This window comes from Belonocnema kinseyi, chromosome 1, assembly GCF_010883055.1.
Source record: "Belonocnema kinseyi isolate 2016_QV_RU_SX_M_011 chromosome 1, B_treatae_v1, whole genome shotgun sequence".
In the NCBI taxonomy this organism is placed as follows: domain Eukaryota; kingdom Metazoa; phylum Arthropoda; class Insecta; order Hymenoptera; family Cynipidae; genus Belonocnema; species Belonocnema kinseyi.
Window position 1 is genome coordinate 56,444,786 of NC_046657.1, and position 22,584 is coordinate 56,467,369.

Consider the following 22,584-nt stretch of genomic DNA (forward strand, 5'->3'; position numbering starts at 1 on the left):
ATATAAAATTCTTCTCATAAAAATAACTTTTCACTTTATTCTACTCTTTAAAAACTGACCCCTTGCATTTTACGAGTTTCATGGAAATTAATAACCTTAAACTGTCAAATAAATATAATTTTTCGAAAGCCCAATATTTCAAAAGGAAAAATGTAGAAGCGGGAAAAATTTTTTTAAAATAAAATAGATACAGAGAATAAATAAATGATCTGTTATCATAATTAAATGGAAATGTATTATGATTATGGTTTTCTCGCACATAATTCTTTATGCCATCGATTTATGGCGGACTTATATCACCACCCCGGGATCCACTGGGTCTATACAAACTTCGTACGTCAACTGAAGGGAATCCACTTTGGGCACCGTATAGAATACGAAATGAGTCTTCACCGGAATTTGGTTGATACGATCTTCCGCTGCTTGCTGGTGGAGACGAGTGTCCTGGATTTACTTGGCTTACTGGGAATCCCATTGCCATACCATTAGGGTGGTTTCCTTGGAATGGTGGGTGTCCTTGGAATGGTGGGTGTCCTTGGAATGGTGGGTTTCCTTGGAATTCTGGGTTTCCTTGGAATCCTGGGTTTCCTTGGAATTGTGGATTTCCTTGGAATGCTGGGTTCCCTGCGAATCCTGGGTTTCCTGGCGGAGTCTGATGATGGCCTGGTGTGTGTATTAGCGGAGCCATATTTGCGACTGGTGGTGGGGGTCCCTGGAAATTTGGATGATTTGCATGACTGGGACTATCATCGAATCCTGGCGGTTTCGGATATCTATTGGGTTGAAGTTTTTTAGGTCCTTTTGACCCGAAAATGCTGCAGCAAGATGATTCAGCCATTAATTCTGCAAAGAGAAATTATAGGAAATAAGAAAATTAATCACGGTAAATACCTGATATCAATCATTTTTTATAATAATTGTTTATAAAATTTTAAACTTATGATTAATGTACATGAATGCACCCAAAAACTCAATTTGACCATAAATTGTTTGATTTTTTGCGAAACGATTGACCAATCACCGCCAATCCGCATTTGTGCATTCGAAAATTTTATTTTTTATTGAAAATTATCTTTCATTTCTAGTTTTTCTAAAGAAAACGACGACTGCTAGTATTTTTCTACAAAATAATAATTGAGAATACACCACAGATAAATACTGTCTGACCACTAAGCGAGTGATCTACTGATAACTAGCTTTGACTTTGGAAAGTCATAGCGCCGACCATAATATAGATAGAAATATTTTTATATAATCGTTAAAAAAACTTATTGAATTCTGCGTTAATTGAGCCTTAATTGAAGTAATTGGGCCTTGCAGGTATAAAATTATCAGGTAAGAAAGACAAAAATAAAATTCTGAGTTTTAAGGAATTTTGTACTTTTAATGTGCAGAACTCCTGAAAATAAAACCAAGAATCCAACAACCAAATTTTGACTACACCATAAAATTTTCCTATTGAAACTTAAAAAGAGATAAAGAAAAACACTTTTTTCTCCTAAAAAATTAAAGAAAATGATTTTTCTTCTTGGGCAAAAATAAAAAAGAAGTAAGAAAAATAAGACGGCAAACTAGCAAATCTCCTTCCTTCCCTTTTTTATTTCATTGGTCTAACATATTGGGTGTCAGGAAGAGAGCTTCGTGGTATTGGTACTGTTCCTATCTGCTTGATTATGTTTTATTTTTTTATTCTTTTTTTTGCCTTGATAAGGGTTCTGTATGACTGCCAAAATGTTTGTGTTTTTTAGAGATGTTTTTTTGTTGAGATTTAATAATTATAAAAATAAAAAATATGAAAGAAATAAAAAACTAAAGGAAGGGGGTTTTGGTTGGTTGCCTTCTCATTTTTCTTTTCTCTTTTTTATTTTTATCCAAGGAGGAAAATTATTTTCTGTCTGTTTTAGGAGAAAAAAGTTTATCTTTTTTAAATTTAAATAGAAAAATTTTATGATGATTGCCCAAATTCGGATGTCGGATTCTTGGTTTCATTTTCAGGAATTCTGCACATTAATTTAATTATTGGACGTTTAATAGGATTTTAAATTTGAATATAATCTATTTAAATTTGTTTTATTTTAATTTTTTCCTTCACAGAAACTTTCCTTTGGCATAAACTAGGAATTTGAATTTATTTGATATTTTTAAAAAGTTATTTTTAAGCTTTGAAATATGATTTACGTAAAAAAGCATATAATTGGATTTGAATTTTAATTCCTGCCAAAAGTCAACGTATAACCCAAAAATTCCCTTAAAATCGGTATTCTATATTTGTATTTCCCACAAGAAAATTTAATGCAAACTAGGATAAATCACATTAACTTAGGGTCATTTGAAGTAAAATTTACAAGCTTTCTTATAGGTTTTCAACTACCATTTTTTGGTTAGAAATGCATGTATTTGTTAAAACAGATTCTGTTCCACAGGAGAATGTATTTCATTGGTGTAGAATTAGTTATTTTTATTTTAAAAAATTATTTGAAGTAAAAATTTTTCCTTATATTCCTAAAAAAAATTCTTTTCATAAACATTCAATCTTTTTGGTATAAAGCTCATTTGTTTGGTTGAATACGTAACTAGTTTGTTAAAAATTTATTTTGTTCGCCTAAAAAAATATTTCTTCAAAGGGACAATTCTTAAATTAAGTAACAGTTCAAGAAGGAGAGATTAATTGAGATAAATGTCAGGAATTTAAAACAAAAATTTTTCAAAAGTTCTTTAAACAATAATGACCAAGTAAAAAGAAAAATTGGCTAGGAATTATATTGATTTCTTTTGCATTTGGGTCCTCCTGAAGATTTTCTTTGAGTTATAGAGTCTTTAGTTAAAACGATTAATGTTCAACATGAATTTGATACCAAATAGTTAAAGATTTAACCAAAGAGATGAATTTTCAACCCAAAACTTTAATTTTCTACGAGGAAAAAAGATGTTTCAAACAAATAATTAAATTTTCAACTAAAGAAGATTAATTTTCAAATAAAATTGTCAATTTTCAATCACAAATAGAATATTCGAATTTTCAGTAAAAAAGAATTGACACGAAATTTTAGAATAATAATTAAATTTTAAATTAATAAAATGTAACAAAAATAAACTGCTTTTTATAGGATACGTATTTATTGTTTGATCCGTAAGAAACAACGTTAAAAGTAAAAAAATTCAATATTTTTACGAACGACGCAAGCTGAGAAAAAATAATTAAACAGAAGTTATTCAACCAATAGAGAGCTACAAATTCATTATTATTGATCTTTTAGTGGAATGCATAGTTTTATTTTAATCGTAAAAAAATACATTAGAAATAAAATAGTTAGAAAAATTGGTCATAAACTCTTCTTATAAGGATATATTTAAAATAATAAAAAATTGGCATTTGCATCCTTTTTAAAGAAAAATCTCTTTATCATCTAGTACGTATCAAAATGGCTCATCAAACATATTTTCTTTTAATAATTGTCAACGCTTATCATTAATCTTTTTTATAGATAATTTAAATTAAAAAATGGAAAATCTTCAAACTTTTCTATAAAGAAAAAAGGGACTCATTTTTCTATTTGTAAGCCTTCATTGTTTATAAAAAAGTAATAATTTTAAGCTTTAAAATTTTTTGAGTTTTTCATGTCTAAAAAGCACATTCTATACATATTAGTTATATAATTTAACTAAAATATTATAAGATTGAAAAAAATCCATGTATTTAAAATGTATTTAAGAATATCAAAATTGCAATGCTGCCTAAAGTTGAATAAAAATATTAATTAAAAAAAAGTCTAAAGCAATGAAAAACATGAAAAATCGATAAGTTAAAAAAAAAACATATTGCTTAACAGATTCAACTTTGTACATAAAAATGAGATTGCAATTTTTTGGAATCTGAATAGAGGCTAAACACACAAATTGATTTCCGTGCATATAAGACTTTTAAAACGCACATTCACCTTCCTTACTTTTCTATTTCCTGATATAAAAAGTGTAAATAGTTTAAAATACGTGAAAAGCAATTTTTTCTTCCAGAAATGTTTTGCTAGTTATTGCTAGTAAAATAAGGCAAGGTGACCGAGAACTTAATTTTAAAAATTCACTGATTTTTTATTGACTAATTCTTCATTTCCCTTTTCAACAAAATTGTTCAATTACCATAAGTTTTAAATCACAAAGAAAACTCTAAAAAAAAGTTTATCCAAAAAAGATTCAAGTTGATTCTTAAGCAACAAAATGTGAATTTTAAACTAATAAGTTATGTTTGTTTACCTAAACTTTTTATCAAGTTTTGCTTAGTTAAAGAATATCTTGTAGCAAAATAAATTGAATAAGTTATTACGATAGCCATAAGACGAGAAACGTTGTGTCTTTTTTTGGAAAATATAATCATTTTCTATTTCTTAAATCAATTTGTTCATAAGAAAGCTACATATTATGATTTATTTATAACAATAACAAATAAAACTTGTTAGAAATATTTTTTTTCAGTTCATATGAGTTTATTTTAGTTGAAATCCATTTTGGGTAAACAACTTTTCTCTACTCATTTTTTTCGCACCTTGTGTAATCTTTCAACAAATTAAATGTTTTATTTTTAATGTTATTTTTTATGATTAAAACAAAACCAAGCATTCCATTAAAAAAATCAGTGAAAACACATTTGTAGGTCTTTTTGGATGAAAAACTTTTCTTTATTTGTTTTTCTTTCCTTAGCTTGTATTGTTTGTCAAAAAATTAAATTTTTTCTTTTTAATGTTGTTTCTCAATAATGAAAAAAAGGTATCCCATAAAAATAGATTAATTTTTATTGGCATTTTTTTATTCAAAATTTAATTATTTTGACATCACTTCTTGTAACTTATTCTACTAGAAGGGTTCGTTAGAAGAAAATTTTTTATATTTCCTTGATACATTAGAAAAAGCTTGAAATTTGTCTTTAAAATTTTTTGATACATTTGGATATATTTTTTAATTCACGATAATGTTTAAAACCTGCGCAAATTCTCAAAAATTCCTTGAAACTTTCGAATCCCTTTTGAATTCATTTAGAGTCTTTAAAATTATTATAAATTTGTAGAAATGATTTTAAATTCCTTGAAAATAAAATAAATTAAATTTATTTCCTTAATTTGTCTAGAATTTCCTTAAAATTTGTTTAATCCTGCAAAATGTTTGAAGTATCAAGAGGTCCTATCAAATCCCTTGAATCTTGTAAGATTCTTTGGAATATCTAAAAATTTCTGAAGATCCACAAAAAAAGTTAAATTCTTTGATATTTTATTATTCTTTTAAAATTATTTCGAATATTATTAAATAACGTAAAATATTTAAAATCCCCATAAAGTGTTCTGAATCCTTCATCCACTTTGGAATCGTTGAAATATGTAAAAAATCGTTTGAAATACAATTTTTTTTTTATTCCCTGAAATTATCTAGATATTTATTGTAGTCAAATAATTTGAAATCCCTTCAATGCAAATTAAACTTATTGACTATAGTTCTGTAAAAGCATTTAAAATCTTTGGGCGTTCAAGAAAATCTCTTAAATTTTTTCGATTTTACAACAACATATTATGAAGGTTTTTCACTGCTTTGAAGAAAATATCTTTCTCTAATAAGGCAGAGAATTTGTTAAAATAATTTTAATATTGACTTGAAAAGTTATGTATATTAATAATAAAAAATCTATCTTTTGGTAGAATTTTTTTTTTAATTAAAGAATAATTTTTTTGACGAAAAATTGAGCTATACCATGTATCGTCGAAATTCCTGTCTTAGCGACGTTCAATCATTTCGTTTGAAAATTGATTTACTTGTTTGAGAATTTATTGCATTAGGTTCAACTTATTTTTTTAAATTTAATTTAAGCTATTCTATTTCTTGTTAAAAATTTTTATTTTCTGTTGAAAATTAATCTATTTTGTTAAAAATTTATCTTGTTTGGTAGTCATAGTACATTTTTGGTTGAAAATGTGTTTTCTTATTGAAAATTCATTGCACAACTAAAAATGACAGTATTTAATATTTTGTTGGAATTTCATCTTTTATGATAAATATTTAATCTTTGTAAATTAACATTCAGATATTTCGTTTTAAATTTATTTCAGTTGATCAAAAGCTTATTTCTCTAATTCGAATTTCAATTTTCGTCGAAAAATTAATTATTTTTCCTATATAAAATTTATCAGTTTGGTTCAAAATGTAACTATTTTGCTGGAAATTAATAATTTTAGCTAAAAATGTAATATTACAATTTTTATTTAATAAATCTTAATCAACTGAAACTGAATTCTTCATTATGTTTTTGAATTTATCAACATTCCTCTCTTCCAGTTTTTCAAATACCCAATCGGCAAGACTGAGTAATTTTTCTTTAAGAGAAAGAATTTTATCTTATTTGTGGACGGCGTTATCACCTTCTAAAGACAAGGATAATTTTGAATAGGCCACGCGGTTATTGGTCCTAAATTCGTTGGTGGTGTAGAGATTATTCAGTTTATGTGATTTGATTGGAAAAATAATTTTTAATACACAATAAAAATTTAGAACACTCTACCGACGAATAGTGTCTCACTACTACCCGGATGAGCTACTAAAAATTAGCCTTGAATTTGAAAAGTCATAGCGACATCAAAAATATAGATGAAAATTGTTGTATGTCCCTAATTTAAACTGATAAGTTCTATTTGTTCACCTAAATTTTTTTATCAAGTTTTGCTAGTTTAAAGAATATCTTGTAGCAAAATAAATTGAATAAGTTATTACGATAGCCATAAGACGAGAAGTATTGGGGAGGGGGGATATAATCAATTTGTTTATAAGAAAGCTGCATATTATTATTTATTTATAACAATAACAAATAAAACTTATTGAAAATATTTTTTTTAATTCCTATGAGTTTATATTAGTTTTATTCCTACTCCAGCTTTTGGCAAGAATTACGAAAATGAATTTATTCATTTGATATTTTACAGAAGGAATTTTTAAGAGCATAGATATGATTTGTGTAAAACAGCAAGTAATTAAATTATTTTTTCTAGTTCCTGCTAAAGGTCAAAGTATAACTAAAAAAATCCTTAAAAATGGTATTTTATTTTGGTCTTTTTTATCGTGATAATTTAATAACCTCTATGCTAAATCAATTTAACTAAGAATCATTTTAAAAAAATTTGATGAGTTTTCCTGACGTTTGGAAAAAATATTTTAATCTCGATTTTGAAAGGATTTATCACCTTTCAAAGTCAAGGCTAATTTTTAATATATCACCCGGTTGTAGTTTCAAAATTAGTTAGTAATGTAGATATTATTTATTTACCGTGTAGCTGCTAGATGTAACAATTTATTAAATTATTTAAAACTATTCAAAAACTTGTAGAATTTTTAATATTTGAAATTTTGTTCTTGTAGAATTTTAAATTGTATACGTTTTTAATACCAGGAACTGAAAACCTAGGAAGGTGAGCGTGCATGATAAAAAAGATTTCTAAGTTTTTCCTTTTCTGTGTCGCAGTGTAAATGTTTTTGAAAGAAAAATATATATTTGTATCTATAGAAATGATTTTTTGTTTACCAATTTTATTTTTAGAGGAAATTAAAAAAAATTGTCGAAAATATTTTAAATATTTCCGACATTTTTTACAAAATGTAGATTTTTTACAACAAAATTAAAAACTTTTTGACAATTATAATATTCCTGGGAAAATTTGTAATTATTTCTTTGACAAATATTGCAGAATTTTAAGAGTTTAATGGAAATAAAAATATTTTAAATATGGAAAGATTTCCGGAGATATAAATCATATTTTTAACTTCTTCTCCTGTTCAAATCTTGTAAAATACAATAATTTCTTTGAAATTTTCTAGATATTTTTTCGACACCTCTGAAATCTTCAAAAATCTTTTTTAATTTTCTGAAGAGACTCAGAAAAATAATATTAATAATCAATATTAAATCATTCTTAACAATGAAACAATCAAACATTTCTAAAATCTATTTTCATTCGTATTCAAGTCTTCAAATTTTTTTTCGAATTATCTTTATTATTAACAAAAAACATCATTTTTCAACAAAATATGTAAATTTTCATTCAAAGAAATAAATTTTCAAGTAAAATTCTGTATATTCAAAAACAAAAAATTAATAAATTTTTGGCCAAACTCGTAATTGTTTAATTTTTAGTTTAAGAAATGATTTATACCAATAAAAAAAGAAAACTAAATTTTAACAGAGTTATTGAATTTTCAAAAAATTGGATGCATTTTAAATCCAAACATATTCATTTTTGATGGAGAAGATTAATTTTTTACAAACAAAAAAATCGACTTTTTTGCCACCGAGATGAATTTTCTAATAAAATTATGAATCTTTGAACAAAAAATTTTCTCCCAAAAGTATTATGAACCATTCACTAAAGAAAATTTCCACTAAATTGTGGGACTTTCAATACAAAAATATATATTTTCAGCAAAAAATTCATTTTCATTCTAAAAATTAAATTTTGTATTCATATATTTGAATTTTTAACCTTAAAAAGACAAATAATCAACTAAATTTCGGAATTTTTAACAAACGATGTAACGCTTGAACATAATTTTTTATCGTTTCTTTCAAATAATAGAATTTTAAATCAAAATACTGAAAATCATACAATTTCGACACAAAAATAGAATAGCTATATTTAAACAAAAGTTCGAATTCAACCGAAGAAAAATCCCATTTTTAACCAAGAAAGGTATTTTATTCAAAAAGGGAAGACAATTTTATTGAAAAAGTTGAAGTTTAAAACAAAAAATATTAATTTTCTGCCAAAAAGTTTAATTTTTAACCAAAAATGTAATACCCTAATTTCCGTTTACAAAAATTCATTTTCAGCCAGAGAATAGAGATTTAAGAAAAATAGATACTTACTGAAAAATGTTGGGAAACCCGCCACGATGAAAAAAGGAATACCAATCCGGAACCTCATTTCTTGAGGAATTTTAAATTTCTTCAGAATAACGAACTTTAGAAAAAAATTTTTGGATGTTAAGTTCGAAAAGGAACAGTTACTCCTGAAGGTGTTTCGGTCTATATATATACTATTCCCAATAAAACTCGGCTTTATGAATGATTTAGGATTTCCTATATTTTCCAAAGTAATGAGGCCGATTTTTATTTAATGAAGCATTTAGAACCATTAGGCTGGTCTAAAGGAAACATGAAGAGCTTAGAGACTTGACCTCATTTAAAATTTCAACCAAAAAATGTTCGTTCTTAATGAAAAATGTAATGCATAATTGATATTTCAATAAGAAAAAATATTTTTAATTTTTAAAACACTGCTAAACTTCTGAAAAAGAAATTCAAACAAATGTTTAAATTCTTAACCAAAAAGACTTTAACTGCTAATAACTGATTTTTCAATTGAAAAATTCTTTTAATCGAAATAAAAATGTCGTTAAATACAACAAAAAGATAAACTCTTAACAGAATTGTTACACTTTGAACGATGTAGATGAATGTTCAACCAAGAATATTAAGTTATTGGCAAGAAAACCTTGTTTTAAAAAAAGTTACATTTTCATCCATAGAGCCGGATCTTGAACTAACAAAATTATGTTAACAAGCAGTTAAATTTCCATTACAAAAATTCAAATTTTTATAATGAAAGATGAATTTTTAATACGCTCTTTAGACGAAAAGCATAGAAAACACGTGTTTTTGAGTATTTCATAAGGCGCTAATTTCAATTTTTCATCATTTTGTCTTTCATTCAACACGAAATATGTTTCTTCACAAGAATGTAGCTTTTTAATTGACGACTGAAAAATTTGCATAGAGAGACAAAGAATTAATGAGTTTGAAAAACAAAAGCTGGGCGGCCATCTTTAATTTTTTTTTTAATTTTGAATTCTAATTATCTTCACGTGCTATTTAAGAAATAATTCTACATTTTGTATGGATTTGAGGAGATTTTGTTATTAATTGTGGAAATTGTAATTTTTGTTAAAAATCAGAGATGTGCCCTATTGTAAATTTTAAAAAAATCGAGTAGGTATATTTTTTGAAACAGCGTAAAGTTAACCAAGAGCACAAGAAAATCTACGCATCATTTTTTGCACAAAAACAGGCACACGTTAATAAAAAAGCAATAAAGTAATTGACAAGAGAACCAGAAAAGGCAGCTGCGTTTCCAATCTGATACCTTCACAATATTCTGGTATCTATAAGTACGTACACAGCACAGTAAACAAAAATAAGCGATTCACATAAATATTCGCATAACTAACAAAACCAGCAGACTGCAACCTAACTGAAGAGCCATAAATTAATCAGCAAACCAACACTGAAAACAGACCAAATTTTCAGTACCATACATTTACAAAATGCTGGTACCTACACCACATGTACATCATTCAGCCATTCTGACCAACATACTTCTGTGCCGGAGATTAGCATCTTAGATCTAAAAGCAATAAACAGCTTAATAAAGATGACAGCTATAGCAGGGTGAGCCGTTCACACACAGCCAAAAGGACACACGCAAACCCACGGTGTGCCCACTCCCATCGAAAAGTAGTGAACGGATTATAGTAATTGCTACGTCCCCTAGGTGGCGCCCGTCGGAATTCAGAATTTGAAATGAACTTGAGCAGACCATAGAAGTTCTATCGTCTGCTCACGTCTGCTCAAGTTCACTGTAGCTGCAAGAATTATATATTTTTTTGCGTGATGAACTTGGATTCACAATGGATTATCACCGATAACACAAACTACAAATCAAATCAAATCGATCATCGATCAAATGCAATAAAATATTAAAGCCTGTTGGAATCGTTCTGATAGAACGAACAATCAAATGTTAAAGTATGTTGGTATCTTTCTATGATAGATCAATTGCAACAGACTTAAACATTTTGTTGCATTTGATCGATGATAGATTTTATTTTGTTCAATTTTTGGTTTCTTTTATTGGTTATTATTATTCATGTATTTATTTCAGAAAGAGAAGTCAACATAACCTACAAATTAAGGTGAGAAGGGAAGTGGGGGTCGTTGCTATAGACAATAGTTCTTGCTGCGTCTCCTAGGTGGCGCAAACCTTATGCTCTTCTACGCATCATAATATCTTAGCCTTGGACACCTACAAAGGGATACTATATATTTTGGTAAATGCGCCATTCTCCATATTTGGGCACATCAAGATTCCTAATCACTGATTGGCTACCTCATTAATTACGCCCATGGTACTTTGAAAGGGATACAAGGCATTATGGTTACTGCGAATTTCTCCATATATGGGCATATACATCATTCTCAACGCTCATTGGACAATTAGGGTCTTGCCACTCTTCTAACGAATTGATCGACAACGCTAATTGGAACCAAGAAGAATCCCTACTTCTAAAACCACTCACCCCAACGGGAATCTAAGAAGGGATCTTGTAAATAAATACAGCGGATTCGGAAGCAGAAATCAGTTTAATTTGTTCCTGTTTAGTCGATTATTCTGCAGCCTCAGTCTTTAGCCCAGTCTCAGAAAAATGCAGATTGTAAATATTCTTCGAAACCTTAAACTCTGGTCCAACAGTGTTGGCCCGTCAACCATTTAAATCTAAAATCTAAGAAGAATAGCTTTTGTTTGAAACTCCAAGTCGAGAACACCCGCCACAAAGGGACAACGTAGCCCAGATACGCTGACCTTACCATTTTAGCCTGCAGAGCCATATTCAGCGTCATCCACCCCCTGCGGGTACCCATACAGGATTTAAAGCAATTTGGAGGTTTACGAGGAAACGTTTATCAAATCTGATCTTTATAATTAAGATTCTCTTTATACTTAAATAAATATTAATTATTTTATATATTTCAATATATTTGTGTTATTTATTATATCTGGTAGTTATCCTTATCCCAGTTTTCTAGTTTATTTAAAATTAGATTCTAAAACGAGGAACTACTTTGAATAAAATAAAATACAAGGTAAGTTACATCTCATAAGACGTAACAATAGTCTAAAAATCATGAGTGCACAGAGCCAAAGGATTCCTATGAAATATTAAAAATAACTGCATTTGAAACTTTACGGTACTTTTCCCCATGTTAATTACATAATAAAAACTTTGACTGCTTTCAGCCACATTTTAATGATAACCGTTTCGCTCGGTTGGGATCATTTTTTTTATCATTTAAACAAAATATTTCCTTTGCGAGAGAGCAGACATGTTGCGCCCTGGCGGACTTTCTCCCGAACTACCAGCTCAGAACAGCAAGATTTAAATGTTTCAACACTTATTAAAAGCAAAGTACTTCAAAAAGATTTTCATTCGAAAAAGGTAAAGACATTTTTTGCATGTATTATGATAATCATTTATTACATTCTGATCTGAACAACAGAAATTTATGAAAGTGAACTTTTGTTATATGTACAACTGAATAAATCTATTCTCTAAAAAAATGTGAAAAATTATTCAAAATATTATTCTATTTTATCGAATATTTAGGGCAAAATATCTTCCCAAACATACGATAATACTTAAAAAATCTTTGGATGATTTAGCGTACTTACGTGAAAGATTTAACATTATTTCTGAAACGATTACCTACCTTTAGTACGAATCCTTCAATTCCCCAAATTGTAGAGGATATTTCAAAAAAAATTTAAAGAATTATACGAACTTTAAGAAAAATCTTCTCAAATTTTGGGAAAACTGATATTCCCCTACAGAATTATTAATTTTTCCCCCATTGAAAAGTGGGGCAAACTACCAAATTGTTTATAGAGCGGAATCGGTTTTTCGGATGCTCTTCATTTTGAAAAGGTATTAGCGGTGCAAATTTTTAAGAAAAACCTACATGTGAATCAGCTATCACTCATAAATTGCTGGTGATGTCTATTACGATCAGTCTATCACCAGCTTAAGTTTTAGAGAATTGTTTCTACTTCAATAAGGTGGCACAGACCCTGGTTTCTAGAGATGAAGCTTCTAATGTTTATTATCTTAAGATAATATCGTCACATGTTCTTTGGGATGATCTCTAAATGAAATAAGTATGACAAGCGCTGGTTCGACAGGATATTGCTGATTGTTTTATTAACATAAGCTAATACCGGCTGCGGTTTTTTCAACTGGGCATCATTCTGATAGGCCACAACAAGCATAGAATGACCTCCATTCATATTAGGGATTAACTTAATCGAATTCCCGCTTCAGTTCTTTATGATGATCTCCATTTTGACAATCCAGAACTAGGATCGGTTTTGCAGACTGACTATCATTTTAATCAAATATCGGCTTTGGTTTTTTAAGATGTTGGTGAGAAATTTCATTATTGTCAGCTAATACAGGCGCTAGTTCTTCAAGATTTTTCGAAAAGAAAAAGTCAGATTCAGGTATTGAATATGCAATTTATTATTATGTAAAGTAGGGAAATTGAGCACAAGTGGAAAATGGTAAATGCAAAACTCAATTCAAGATATGAGTATGTAGATGACGCATGCAAGAAATTAGATAAAATAATTAGATAAAAGTAATTATATAAATGATTTGATTCTGTTAATTGAAGTTGAACTTATCAATTACTTCATAATATAAGACTTTCGAACTAGCCGAAATGTCATAACGATGCCCGGGTTTATTCGTTCCAGATAATTTGACCCTTTTCGGGGAATCTGTCGTCTAAATTTTTACAAAGGTTAACACGCTCGCTGTGAAAATGCAAGGATAACTAACACTGATTGTGACTGCAATTATTCTTTCTTTTGATTATAAAGTAAAATGAAAACATTTTTTCGAAAGACCGGCTATGCTTGCTTCGAGATATGATTATTTAGATAAGGCATTTAAAAATTAGACAAAAATATTCAACCATGCACTAAAGAAAAATGTGCATTGAATTTTATAGAACTAAATCTATAGTAGAGGATACGATGGGTAGTTTAATTAAAGCTGAAATCGTCTTTGTTTTACAGTGCGTTAAACTATGCAACGAAATGTGTAACAAAGTTCTGTAAAATATAAAATACAGTCTATATCGAAGAAGTCTCGAAACTATAGATAATAGTTCTATAAAATGATAACCGATTTTTCGCTGCAAAAATTAATCTCTTTTATTATTATATTATTACTATTATACTCTAATATTTTTTCGCATGTTTAAGTACATAAATATTCACTATTACACAATCACTACACTGTTTATAATCGCACGCTATGAAAATTTTTATTTGCCGCGCGGTTCAAACCCTATGAGTTTCACATTCCTAATTCCTAATGCCGAAAGCCTCTCAGTTAACCTATCCGGAAGTATCACAAAACAATCTGAAATATAACCAACAGCTGTGCATGGCCATCTGCAAATTTCTGTAAATCATTCTATGAAAAATGTTGCTACGTGTATCTTGAACTCTTTTGAATATATTGGAAACTTTTAAAATTCGTTTCTAAATATAAAAAAAAATCAAACAACTCCTGTTAAATCCCATGAAATTCCTGAAAGTCTGATTAAATACTTAAGGGCATGCGATACTTCGTTTCGTGGTCAGTCAGGTACAGTCTTCTCAGCTTTTTTCCACAAAAATGAAAATATTTGAAAACTAAATTCGGAGATTATATAAAATATCATAACGGACGTCCCCGGGCTCTTTTTTGCGGGATAATTACAAACAAAATGTATTATGCTAAATAAAAATCTTACCATGTGCATTATTTTGAGGTTACGTCGTTTTTCAGCTCTGCCTTTCCGATATTTTGAAAATTATTTATAAAATATACTTTTTTGATTTGCTTCAAAGAAGGCTAGTTCCGGGAGATAAGTAACTATGTTTATTTGTAAGTCCAAAGTTTTCAGCTAAAAATATTGTGTAATTTGCAAGTAGCGCTTGGGAAAATTGTAACACACATAACCTCGAAATATACACACACGTTGTTAGCGACATCAAAGTTAAAAAAAAAAAACAAGTGTGCGGGGACGTCCGTTAGCATGTTTGCTATCATTTCTCAAATTTTTAAGACAAAATATTTATTATTCTAGAAAAAACCCGGGGGAACCTAAAACTTAGAAAATCGACAATTTTCTAAGTATCACATGCCCTTAAAAATATTTTTAAATTACATGAAAATCCTTAAATTCTTTTCATTTTTTTTTTCAAATCATTTAAAATGCTTTCTAAAGTTTCAAATTTCTTTACTACCGTTAAATTATATTGAAATGAATTAAATACTTTTAAAGACTCGAAAATATTTGGTAATTACAAAATAATGCATAAACTCTTTTGAAATTTCTTGCAATTTTTTAAAATCATTTAAAATAATTTGGAATCATTAAAAACTTGTATAGCGTAAAGGGAAATTAAGGAATATGTTGAGCATTTAACAAACGCTTTGGCTGGGGGCGAGAGATGCGGGGTGTATCGCTACCTTCGAAAAATAGAAACTTGCAGCCACACTTTATAGAACTGAGGTCTATAGATCTTATATTGAAGTACTTCTAAAACACTTGATACTTCGAAACGAATTTTTATGGGATTTTTTATCATGTTTTCGAGACATTTGCTACACATTTAACAGAATTGAGGTATCTAGACCTTATAACTATGTATTCACAAACTCTCAATATCTCAAATCTCATTACTACAAAAGTTTTCAACCTTTTTTCAAGAATTTCAGATTATAGAAATAATTCAGGAAAGATTAGTGAACTTTTTTTCCGTGAGCGCGCCCAAAATTCAGAACAAATTTCCATTCTGATAAAAAGCCTTAAGCTTATACCGTTAGCCGTGTTTCCAATCGGACTCCAGTATGAGCATTAACTTTATCTAATACCGATTTAGTCCTTCATGATGATCAAAATTTTGAAAAGGCATCACCGGCATCGGTTTCTCAAGATGACCTTAATTTAAATCAGATTTCGGCTTTGGTTTTTCAAAATGTTGGTGAGAAATTTCATTATTTTAAGCTAATGCATGCGCTAGTTCTTCAAGATTTTTCTTATGGGTGACCCTATTTCGTGAAGGTATTATTGCGTTATCACTAAATGGAAAGATTAGTACTAGATCGTAAAGCATGAATTTATTGATCAATTAAAACAAAAATCACATACAGGCACAGAGTATGTGATTTTCTTTTATCTAAAGTAGGGAAATTGTGCACGAATAGAAAATGATGAAGTTTGACAGTCCTTATGCTTCTACTACTGTCGAACGTTCGTTCAAATGCTTAAAAAACTTCTTTTAGACTTTCTAATCAAAAACTAATTCAAATGCTTTTTAAGTCTTCCAAATTCCTTGGAAATTAAAAGATAAAATTGAAGGCATTCGAAGAGTTCAGCTAATTCAGTAAATTCATAGAATTCGGGGAATTCATGAAATTCAGGGAATTAAAATAGCTCAGAGAATTCAGAAAATGCAGGGGATCAGTGAAATTCAGAGTATAGAAGGAAATCAGAAGATAAGAGAATTTTTTTAAATGCAAAAAGTTTAAGAGAATTCTAGGAATTTAGATCATTAGAGAAATTCAGTAAATTCAATGAATGTACGGAATTCCACGAATTCTTATTTCTGAGAAGTTAAGAGCATTCAAGAAATTCAAGTAAATTTTGAAAAATTAGGTAACTCTATAAGCTTACAGAACTCAAGAATTTCATAAAATTATGGGAATTGAAATAATAACTGCATATCCAGAGAATTACAATAATTTAGGGAATTCAAGAAATTTAAAGGATTTAAGAAATCAAGAGATTTAACGGAATTCCGCGAATTCAAAAAGTACAGAGAATTGAAGAATCTCAGAGAATTCCGAAAAGTCAGATAATTTAAGTAACTCTGATATTTTAAGAATTTTGGAGAATTTCCAGAATCTAGGGTATCAGAGAAATTCAGAGAATCTGATGAACTCAATGAATTCTAAGAAATCAGCCAAGTTCAGGAATTCAGATAATTATATTAATTTAGAAAACTATGCAAAAAAATTATTCATTACAAATAAAAAGAATTATAAATTATTAAGGAGATATACATTTTCTCATAAAAAGAGCTTTTCACCTTATTTTACTATTTCTAAACTGACCTATTAGATTTTACGAGTTTCATGGGAATCGCAGACGTCAAACTGTCAAATGTATAAATCAAATATATAGTCCTAAATTAAATTCCAGCTCAAGGTTACTACTATACGTCAAACGGCCAATCATGATATCCTTCTCGATTTGGCACATAAATCTTTGAGCCATCGTTTGCTGGCGGACTTACATCACCACCCCGGGATCCACTGGGTCTATAGAAACTTCTTACGTCAACTGAAGGGAATCCACTTTGGGCACCGTATAGAATACGAAGTGAGTCTTCACCGGAATTTGGTTGATACGATCTTCCGCTGCTAGCTGGTGGAGACGAGTGTCCGGGGCGTCTATGCAAACTTTGTACGTCAACTGTTCCGTATCCACTTTGGGCACCGTGCGAAATCCTGTTATCTGGACTTCCGCCGTATCGTGGTGGAGACGGGCTTCCGCCGTATCGTTGTGCTGACAGACCTCCGCCGTATCGTTGTAGAGCCACCTGACCGTGATTTACTTGCTTTGCTGGATATCCCATTGCCACACCATTAGGGAGGCGTCCATGATTTCCCGGCGAACCCCCATGAGCAACTGCTTGAAGTCCTTGGTGTGCTGGTGAAGCATGATGTTCTGGTCCTTCTAGTGTTTTGGGTCCTTTCCCCCCCAAGCCACAGCACGCAATACCAGGAGCTACAGACATTAATTCTGCAAAGGAAAATTATAGAAATATAAAAGTCATTCATAATAAATACCCGTTATCAATCATTCTTGAAATACTCCTTTAGAAATTTGAAAACTGCTCATGGAATGGAAGCTTCTAATGTGTCCCCTAAGGGTTTATATTTTTCTTGTACCTTCTTCGCTATTCCTTTACAGGCCCCCACATACTTACTTGGTGGTTAGAGGAGGACCTACAGTTTAAGGTGGGTTCCGAACCACCAAAAGCAAGAGCTTTAAGTACTAAGAAAATCTTTTTCTCTAGAGGTACCGGTCCCACAACTCTCTGGATATGAACAACTCCCTGGCTAGGCTAATGTTCACCGCATGGGCCGCCGAGGCTCTTCCAAAGTGCGAGGCGAGAATCGAACCCGCAAGCCGACAGAGTGGGTCCAAAGCATGTGCTTTAGTTCTTAAGACCATCGTCCGAATTTTTAAAAAACCGCTTATTAATATTCGTTGATTCAATAAAAAAAAACCTGTTTTATCTAGATTGTTTGTATTTCATGCGAACCAAGTAAAGAATCACTGCCAATCCCATTTGTCATAGCACCGTCCAGGATATGGATAGAAATATTTTTATAAAATCGTTTAAAAACTTATTTAATTTTACGTTGAATATTTCTTCATTGAAGTAATTTGGCCTAGTGGGTATTAAATTATCAAGTAAAAAAGACAAAAATTAAATTCTGATTTTTAAGGAATTTTGTACTTCTGATCAAGATTTTGGCAAGCACTAGGAAGATGAATTTGTTTATTTGATATTTTGCGAAAGTTATTTTTAAGATTTGAAAGATGATTTAACTAAAAAAGCATCTGATTAAATTTATTTTCTTAGTTCCTACCAAAAGTCAACGTATAACAAAAAAATTCCTTTAAAATTGGTATTATATTTTTGTCTTTCCCACGAGACAATTTAATGCAAACAAGAGTAAATTACTTTAACTTAGGGTGATTAGCCGTAACATTCATATGCTTTCTTACTTCTTTTAACTACAAAATTTTTGGTTGTACCTAATATTCTGTCAAAAACTGGTTTTCATAGACATTCAATATTTTTTGGGGCAAATTTATTTGTTTGGCTGCATACGTAACTAGTTTGTTGACAATTTATTTTTTCGCTCAAAAACATATTTCTTTTCAGTGACCATCCTTAAATTACGTTATAACTCAAGAGGCAAGTAATTTGAAAAAAAATCAAGAAATTTTTTTGGTCGGGAAAGCATCAGAAATTATCAAAAAAAATTTTGAAAAATGCAAAAGATAAAGTTTAAATTGCAAATATCAATTTTCAACTAGAAATATAATAGTTCAGTTATTAGTTTAAAAAATTATAGTTCAACCAAAAAGAAGAATTTTCAACCGAAAAATTTAATTCTCTACAAGACAAAAATATATTTTAATCGAATAATTGAATTTCTCACTAAAATAGGTCAATTCTCTAATAAAAATGTCAATTTTTAACCAAAAATAGGATATTTAAATTTTAAGAAAAAAAAGGTGAGAAAAATAATTTAATACTAAATAATTAAAAAATTCCAGCTAAAATAAGATACTTTTGATAGGATATGTGAGTTTTCTTTTATTTTTAAGAAACAACATTAAAAGTAAAAAATTCCATTTTTTGACGAACGACAGAAGGTATGAAAAAATAATTCAGCAGAAGTTGTTCAAGATATGAAGAGCTACAAATATGTTACTAATGGTCTTTTGGTGAAATGCGTAGTTTTTATTTTAATCGTAGAAAATAACATTAAAAATCAAAAAATTTAATTTGTTAACAAACGACACGTGGTACGAAAAACTTGAATGCACAAAAGTTGTTCATCGAAAATTAATCTAAAAATTGTTTATAAACTGTTGTTATAAAAATATAACAAAATAAAAAAAATTACCATTTGCTTTAAAAAAGAAGATATTTTTTAATCTGATTTGTAGCAAAGTATCTCAACGAATTCACTGAAATTAAAAATGTTGTTATTAAGTATAATTCATCATTTTTATAAATAAATTCTTATATTTTTTGCGAGCAATTTTCTGCTTTACTCATTTGTATCGTAATAGTTTATAAAAACTTTTTCTGCTGCAAAATATTATTAAAAATTGACCTTTATCTTTGTTATAGATAGTTATATAACTTAACTGAAATATTATAAGATTTAGTGGAAAATTTATGTATTTAAAATGTATTCAAAAATATAAAAATTGCAATGTCACCTAAACTTTAATAAACTATTAATTAAAAAAAAAGCTAATGAAATGAAGATCATGAGAAATCGATTAGTTACAAAAATAGATTGCTTGACAGTTTCAACTTTGTTCATGATAATGAGATTGCAATTCCTTGAAATTTTAATATAAGCTAAATACATCAATTGATTTGTTTACGTGGATATAAGACAGGTAAAACGCACATTTATCTTTCTTGTTTTTTTATTTTCTGATTTTAAAAGCGTAAACAACTTAATATTTGAGAATAAATTTTTTTTAATAACAAGATTATACAATAGTTTTGAAGCGAGTAAAATAAATTAATAATTTATTATATCTGACAGATACAAGTAAATTAAATCATATTTATTTTATTTATTTTCTCGATGGAGCAACATGAATTTGACTGATTATATTTGACCATCTTAGAGATGTTTTTTGTAACTAAAGAGCATAAGATTTCTAACAGGCGCAAGAGACGATATTCGAAATTTTTACAGTTTTTAGTTTATTTCCTTTTTTAAGGAAATGTAAAAAAGTTGTGTTTGTTAACTTAAATTATCTATAACAAGTATAAACGTTAAGTTTAGACAATATTTTGAAAGAAAATAAGTTTAGTTAACTATTTTTATATCTACTGGATAGAAAAAATTTCTTTCTAAATAAATGCAAATTTTCTATTCGCCAACATAAATTATTTATAGCAAGGAAAAATGTTCACTGTTGACAATACTTGGTAGCGGAAGAATTTTAATAAACTATTACGATACAAAGAAGGTGAAGAAAAAAATTTCTCTGCAAAAAAGATGAAAATTTTCTATTTGGTTAATCAAGTTACTGATAACAAGGCTACATATTATGATTTATTCATAAGAATGATAAATAATACTTGTGAAGAATATTTTTTATTTTAGTAAATTCGTTGGGATACTTTGAAACAAATCAGAAAGCAAAATATTTTTTCTTGCAAACAAATGTTAATTAAAAAAAAAATAATATTGTTTTATAACAAGAGTTCATGCTAACAAATTGCCAGATCTATATTTTGTCTAAACAAGTTTTTTTTTCGTATATTGTGTCATGTTTTAAGAAATTTAATTTTTAATTCTTAAGATTATTTTTTAAGATTGAAAAATTACTTATCCTGTAAAAAGCGATTAATTTTAGTTGCAATTTTATTCCAAATCGAATTATTTTGCTAACATTTTTTTATCAATTTTTTTCTTTACTGAAAATTTAACTATTCCATTTGTCCGAACATCTGTCTTCTTCAGTTGAAGTTCATCTACATGGTTGAAACTTCATGTCCTTCATTTAACAAACATCTTTTTTGCTATAAAATTAGTCCAGTTGGTTCAGAATTGGTTTTCTTATTGGAAATTTATTTGTTAACTGATGTTTTAACTGAAATTATCCTTTTTAGTTGAAAATTCATATCTTTTATTGAAATTTTTTCTTTTTTTGAAATAAAATTAATCTTTTTGGTTATTGATTAAAAATTAAAATATCGAGTTGAAAATTTATGCAGTTTAATTAAAAAAATTCTTTTTTGATAGTTTTTTTTATTGGAGAATAATTTTTTTAACTAAAAATTAAGCTATAACATATATTGTCGAAATTTTTTTCTAATAAATATTTGATTTATTTGTTTGTAAATTCATTTGCTTAGTTAAGAATCCATTTTCTTTTTTAATTAATCTATTCTGTTGAAATTTTATCTTTTTTGGTAGCCATATTACATTTTTAGTTGAAAATTCTATTAAAAATTAAAATATTTGATCGAAAAGTCAAAAATAATTCTTTTGTAGCAGAAAATTTATCTTTCGGTTTAAAACCCCATTTTTTGGTTGAACACAAGTTTTCTTATTAATACTTCATTTTTAAACTAAAAATCTGACAATTTAATTTTTCGTTGAAATTTTTACTTTTTTGATAAAAATTTAATCTTTGTAAATAGAAATTAAATTATTTCTTTGTAAATTTGTTTCATTTGGTTGAAAGCTTAATTATGTAATCTAAATTTTAACTTTTCTATTTCTTATTGAAAATTTATTCTTTTTAGTGGAAAATGCATTAATAAAGCTAAAATTTTATTTCTTTGTATAAAAATTCAACCAAATGTGTTTAAAATGTTTATTTTTTTGTTAAAAATGAAATTATTTTTACTAAAAATGTAATTTTGACTTTTTTTGTTCAAAACGCATATTTTTTAGTCGAAAAATCAATTATTTTGTTAGAAAAAGCATATTTTCGTGCTGTGATTCTACTTTTTTTCAATTGGTCTTGATGACTCAAAATTAAACATTTAGTATCAGATTTTTTTCTTCATGAATTGAAAAATCTTCTTCGTTTATAATTCAACTCTTCTTTTTAAAATTCCTATTATTTAGTTTAATTTAAAAGTTTCTTATTGAAAATTCCAAACAAAGAAAAAATATACACAATTTTTGTTTCAATCTTTCTTTCTGGAAATATCAATTATTACTCTTTTTGTTTATAATTTTTTTTTCATCTGAAATTTATCAATTTGGTTCAAAATTTAACTATACAGTCTGTCAAGTTAAAGCGTGGGTGGCTTTACTCGCAGTCGGTAAGGTGTATCGACATGATTTTGGTGTCAAAATATTAAGAAGAGCTCCCTC

The 22,584-nt window shown here is 28.3% G+C and overlaps 1 protein-coding gene across 1 annotated transcript; it reads right to left on the bottom strand.

Moving 5' to 3' along the window:
- Window positions 1-280: 280 nt before the first annotated feature.
- Window positions 281-838, bottom strand: LOC117177840 (collagen alpha-5(IV) chain-like). Its single transcript, XM_033368827.1, has one exon. It carries the CDS (start codon window positions 836-838, stop codon window positions 281-283), a length of 558 nt encoding a protein of 185 aa, XP_033224718.1.
- Window positions 839-22,584: the final 21,746 nt, after the last annotated feature.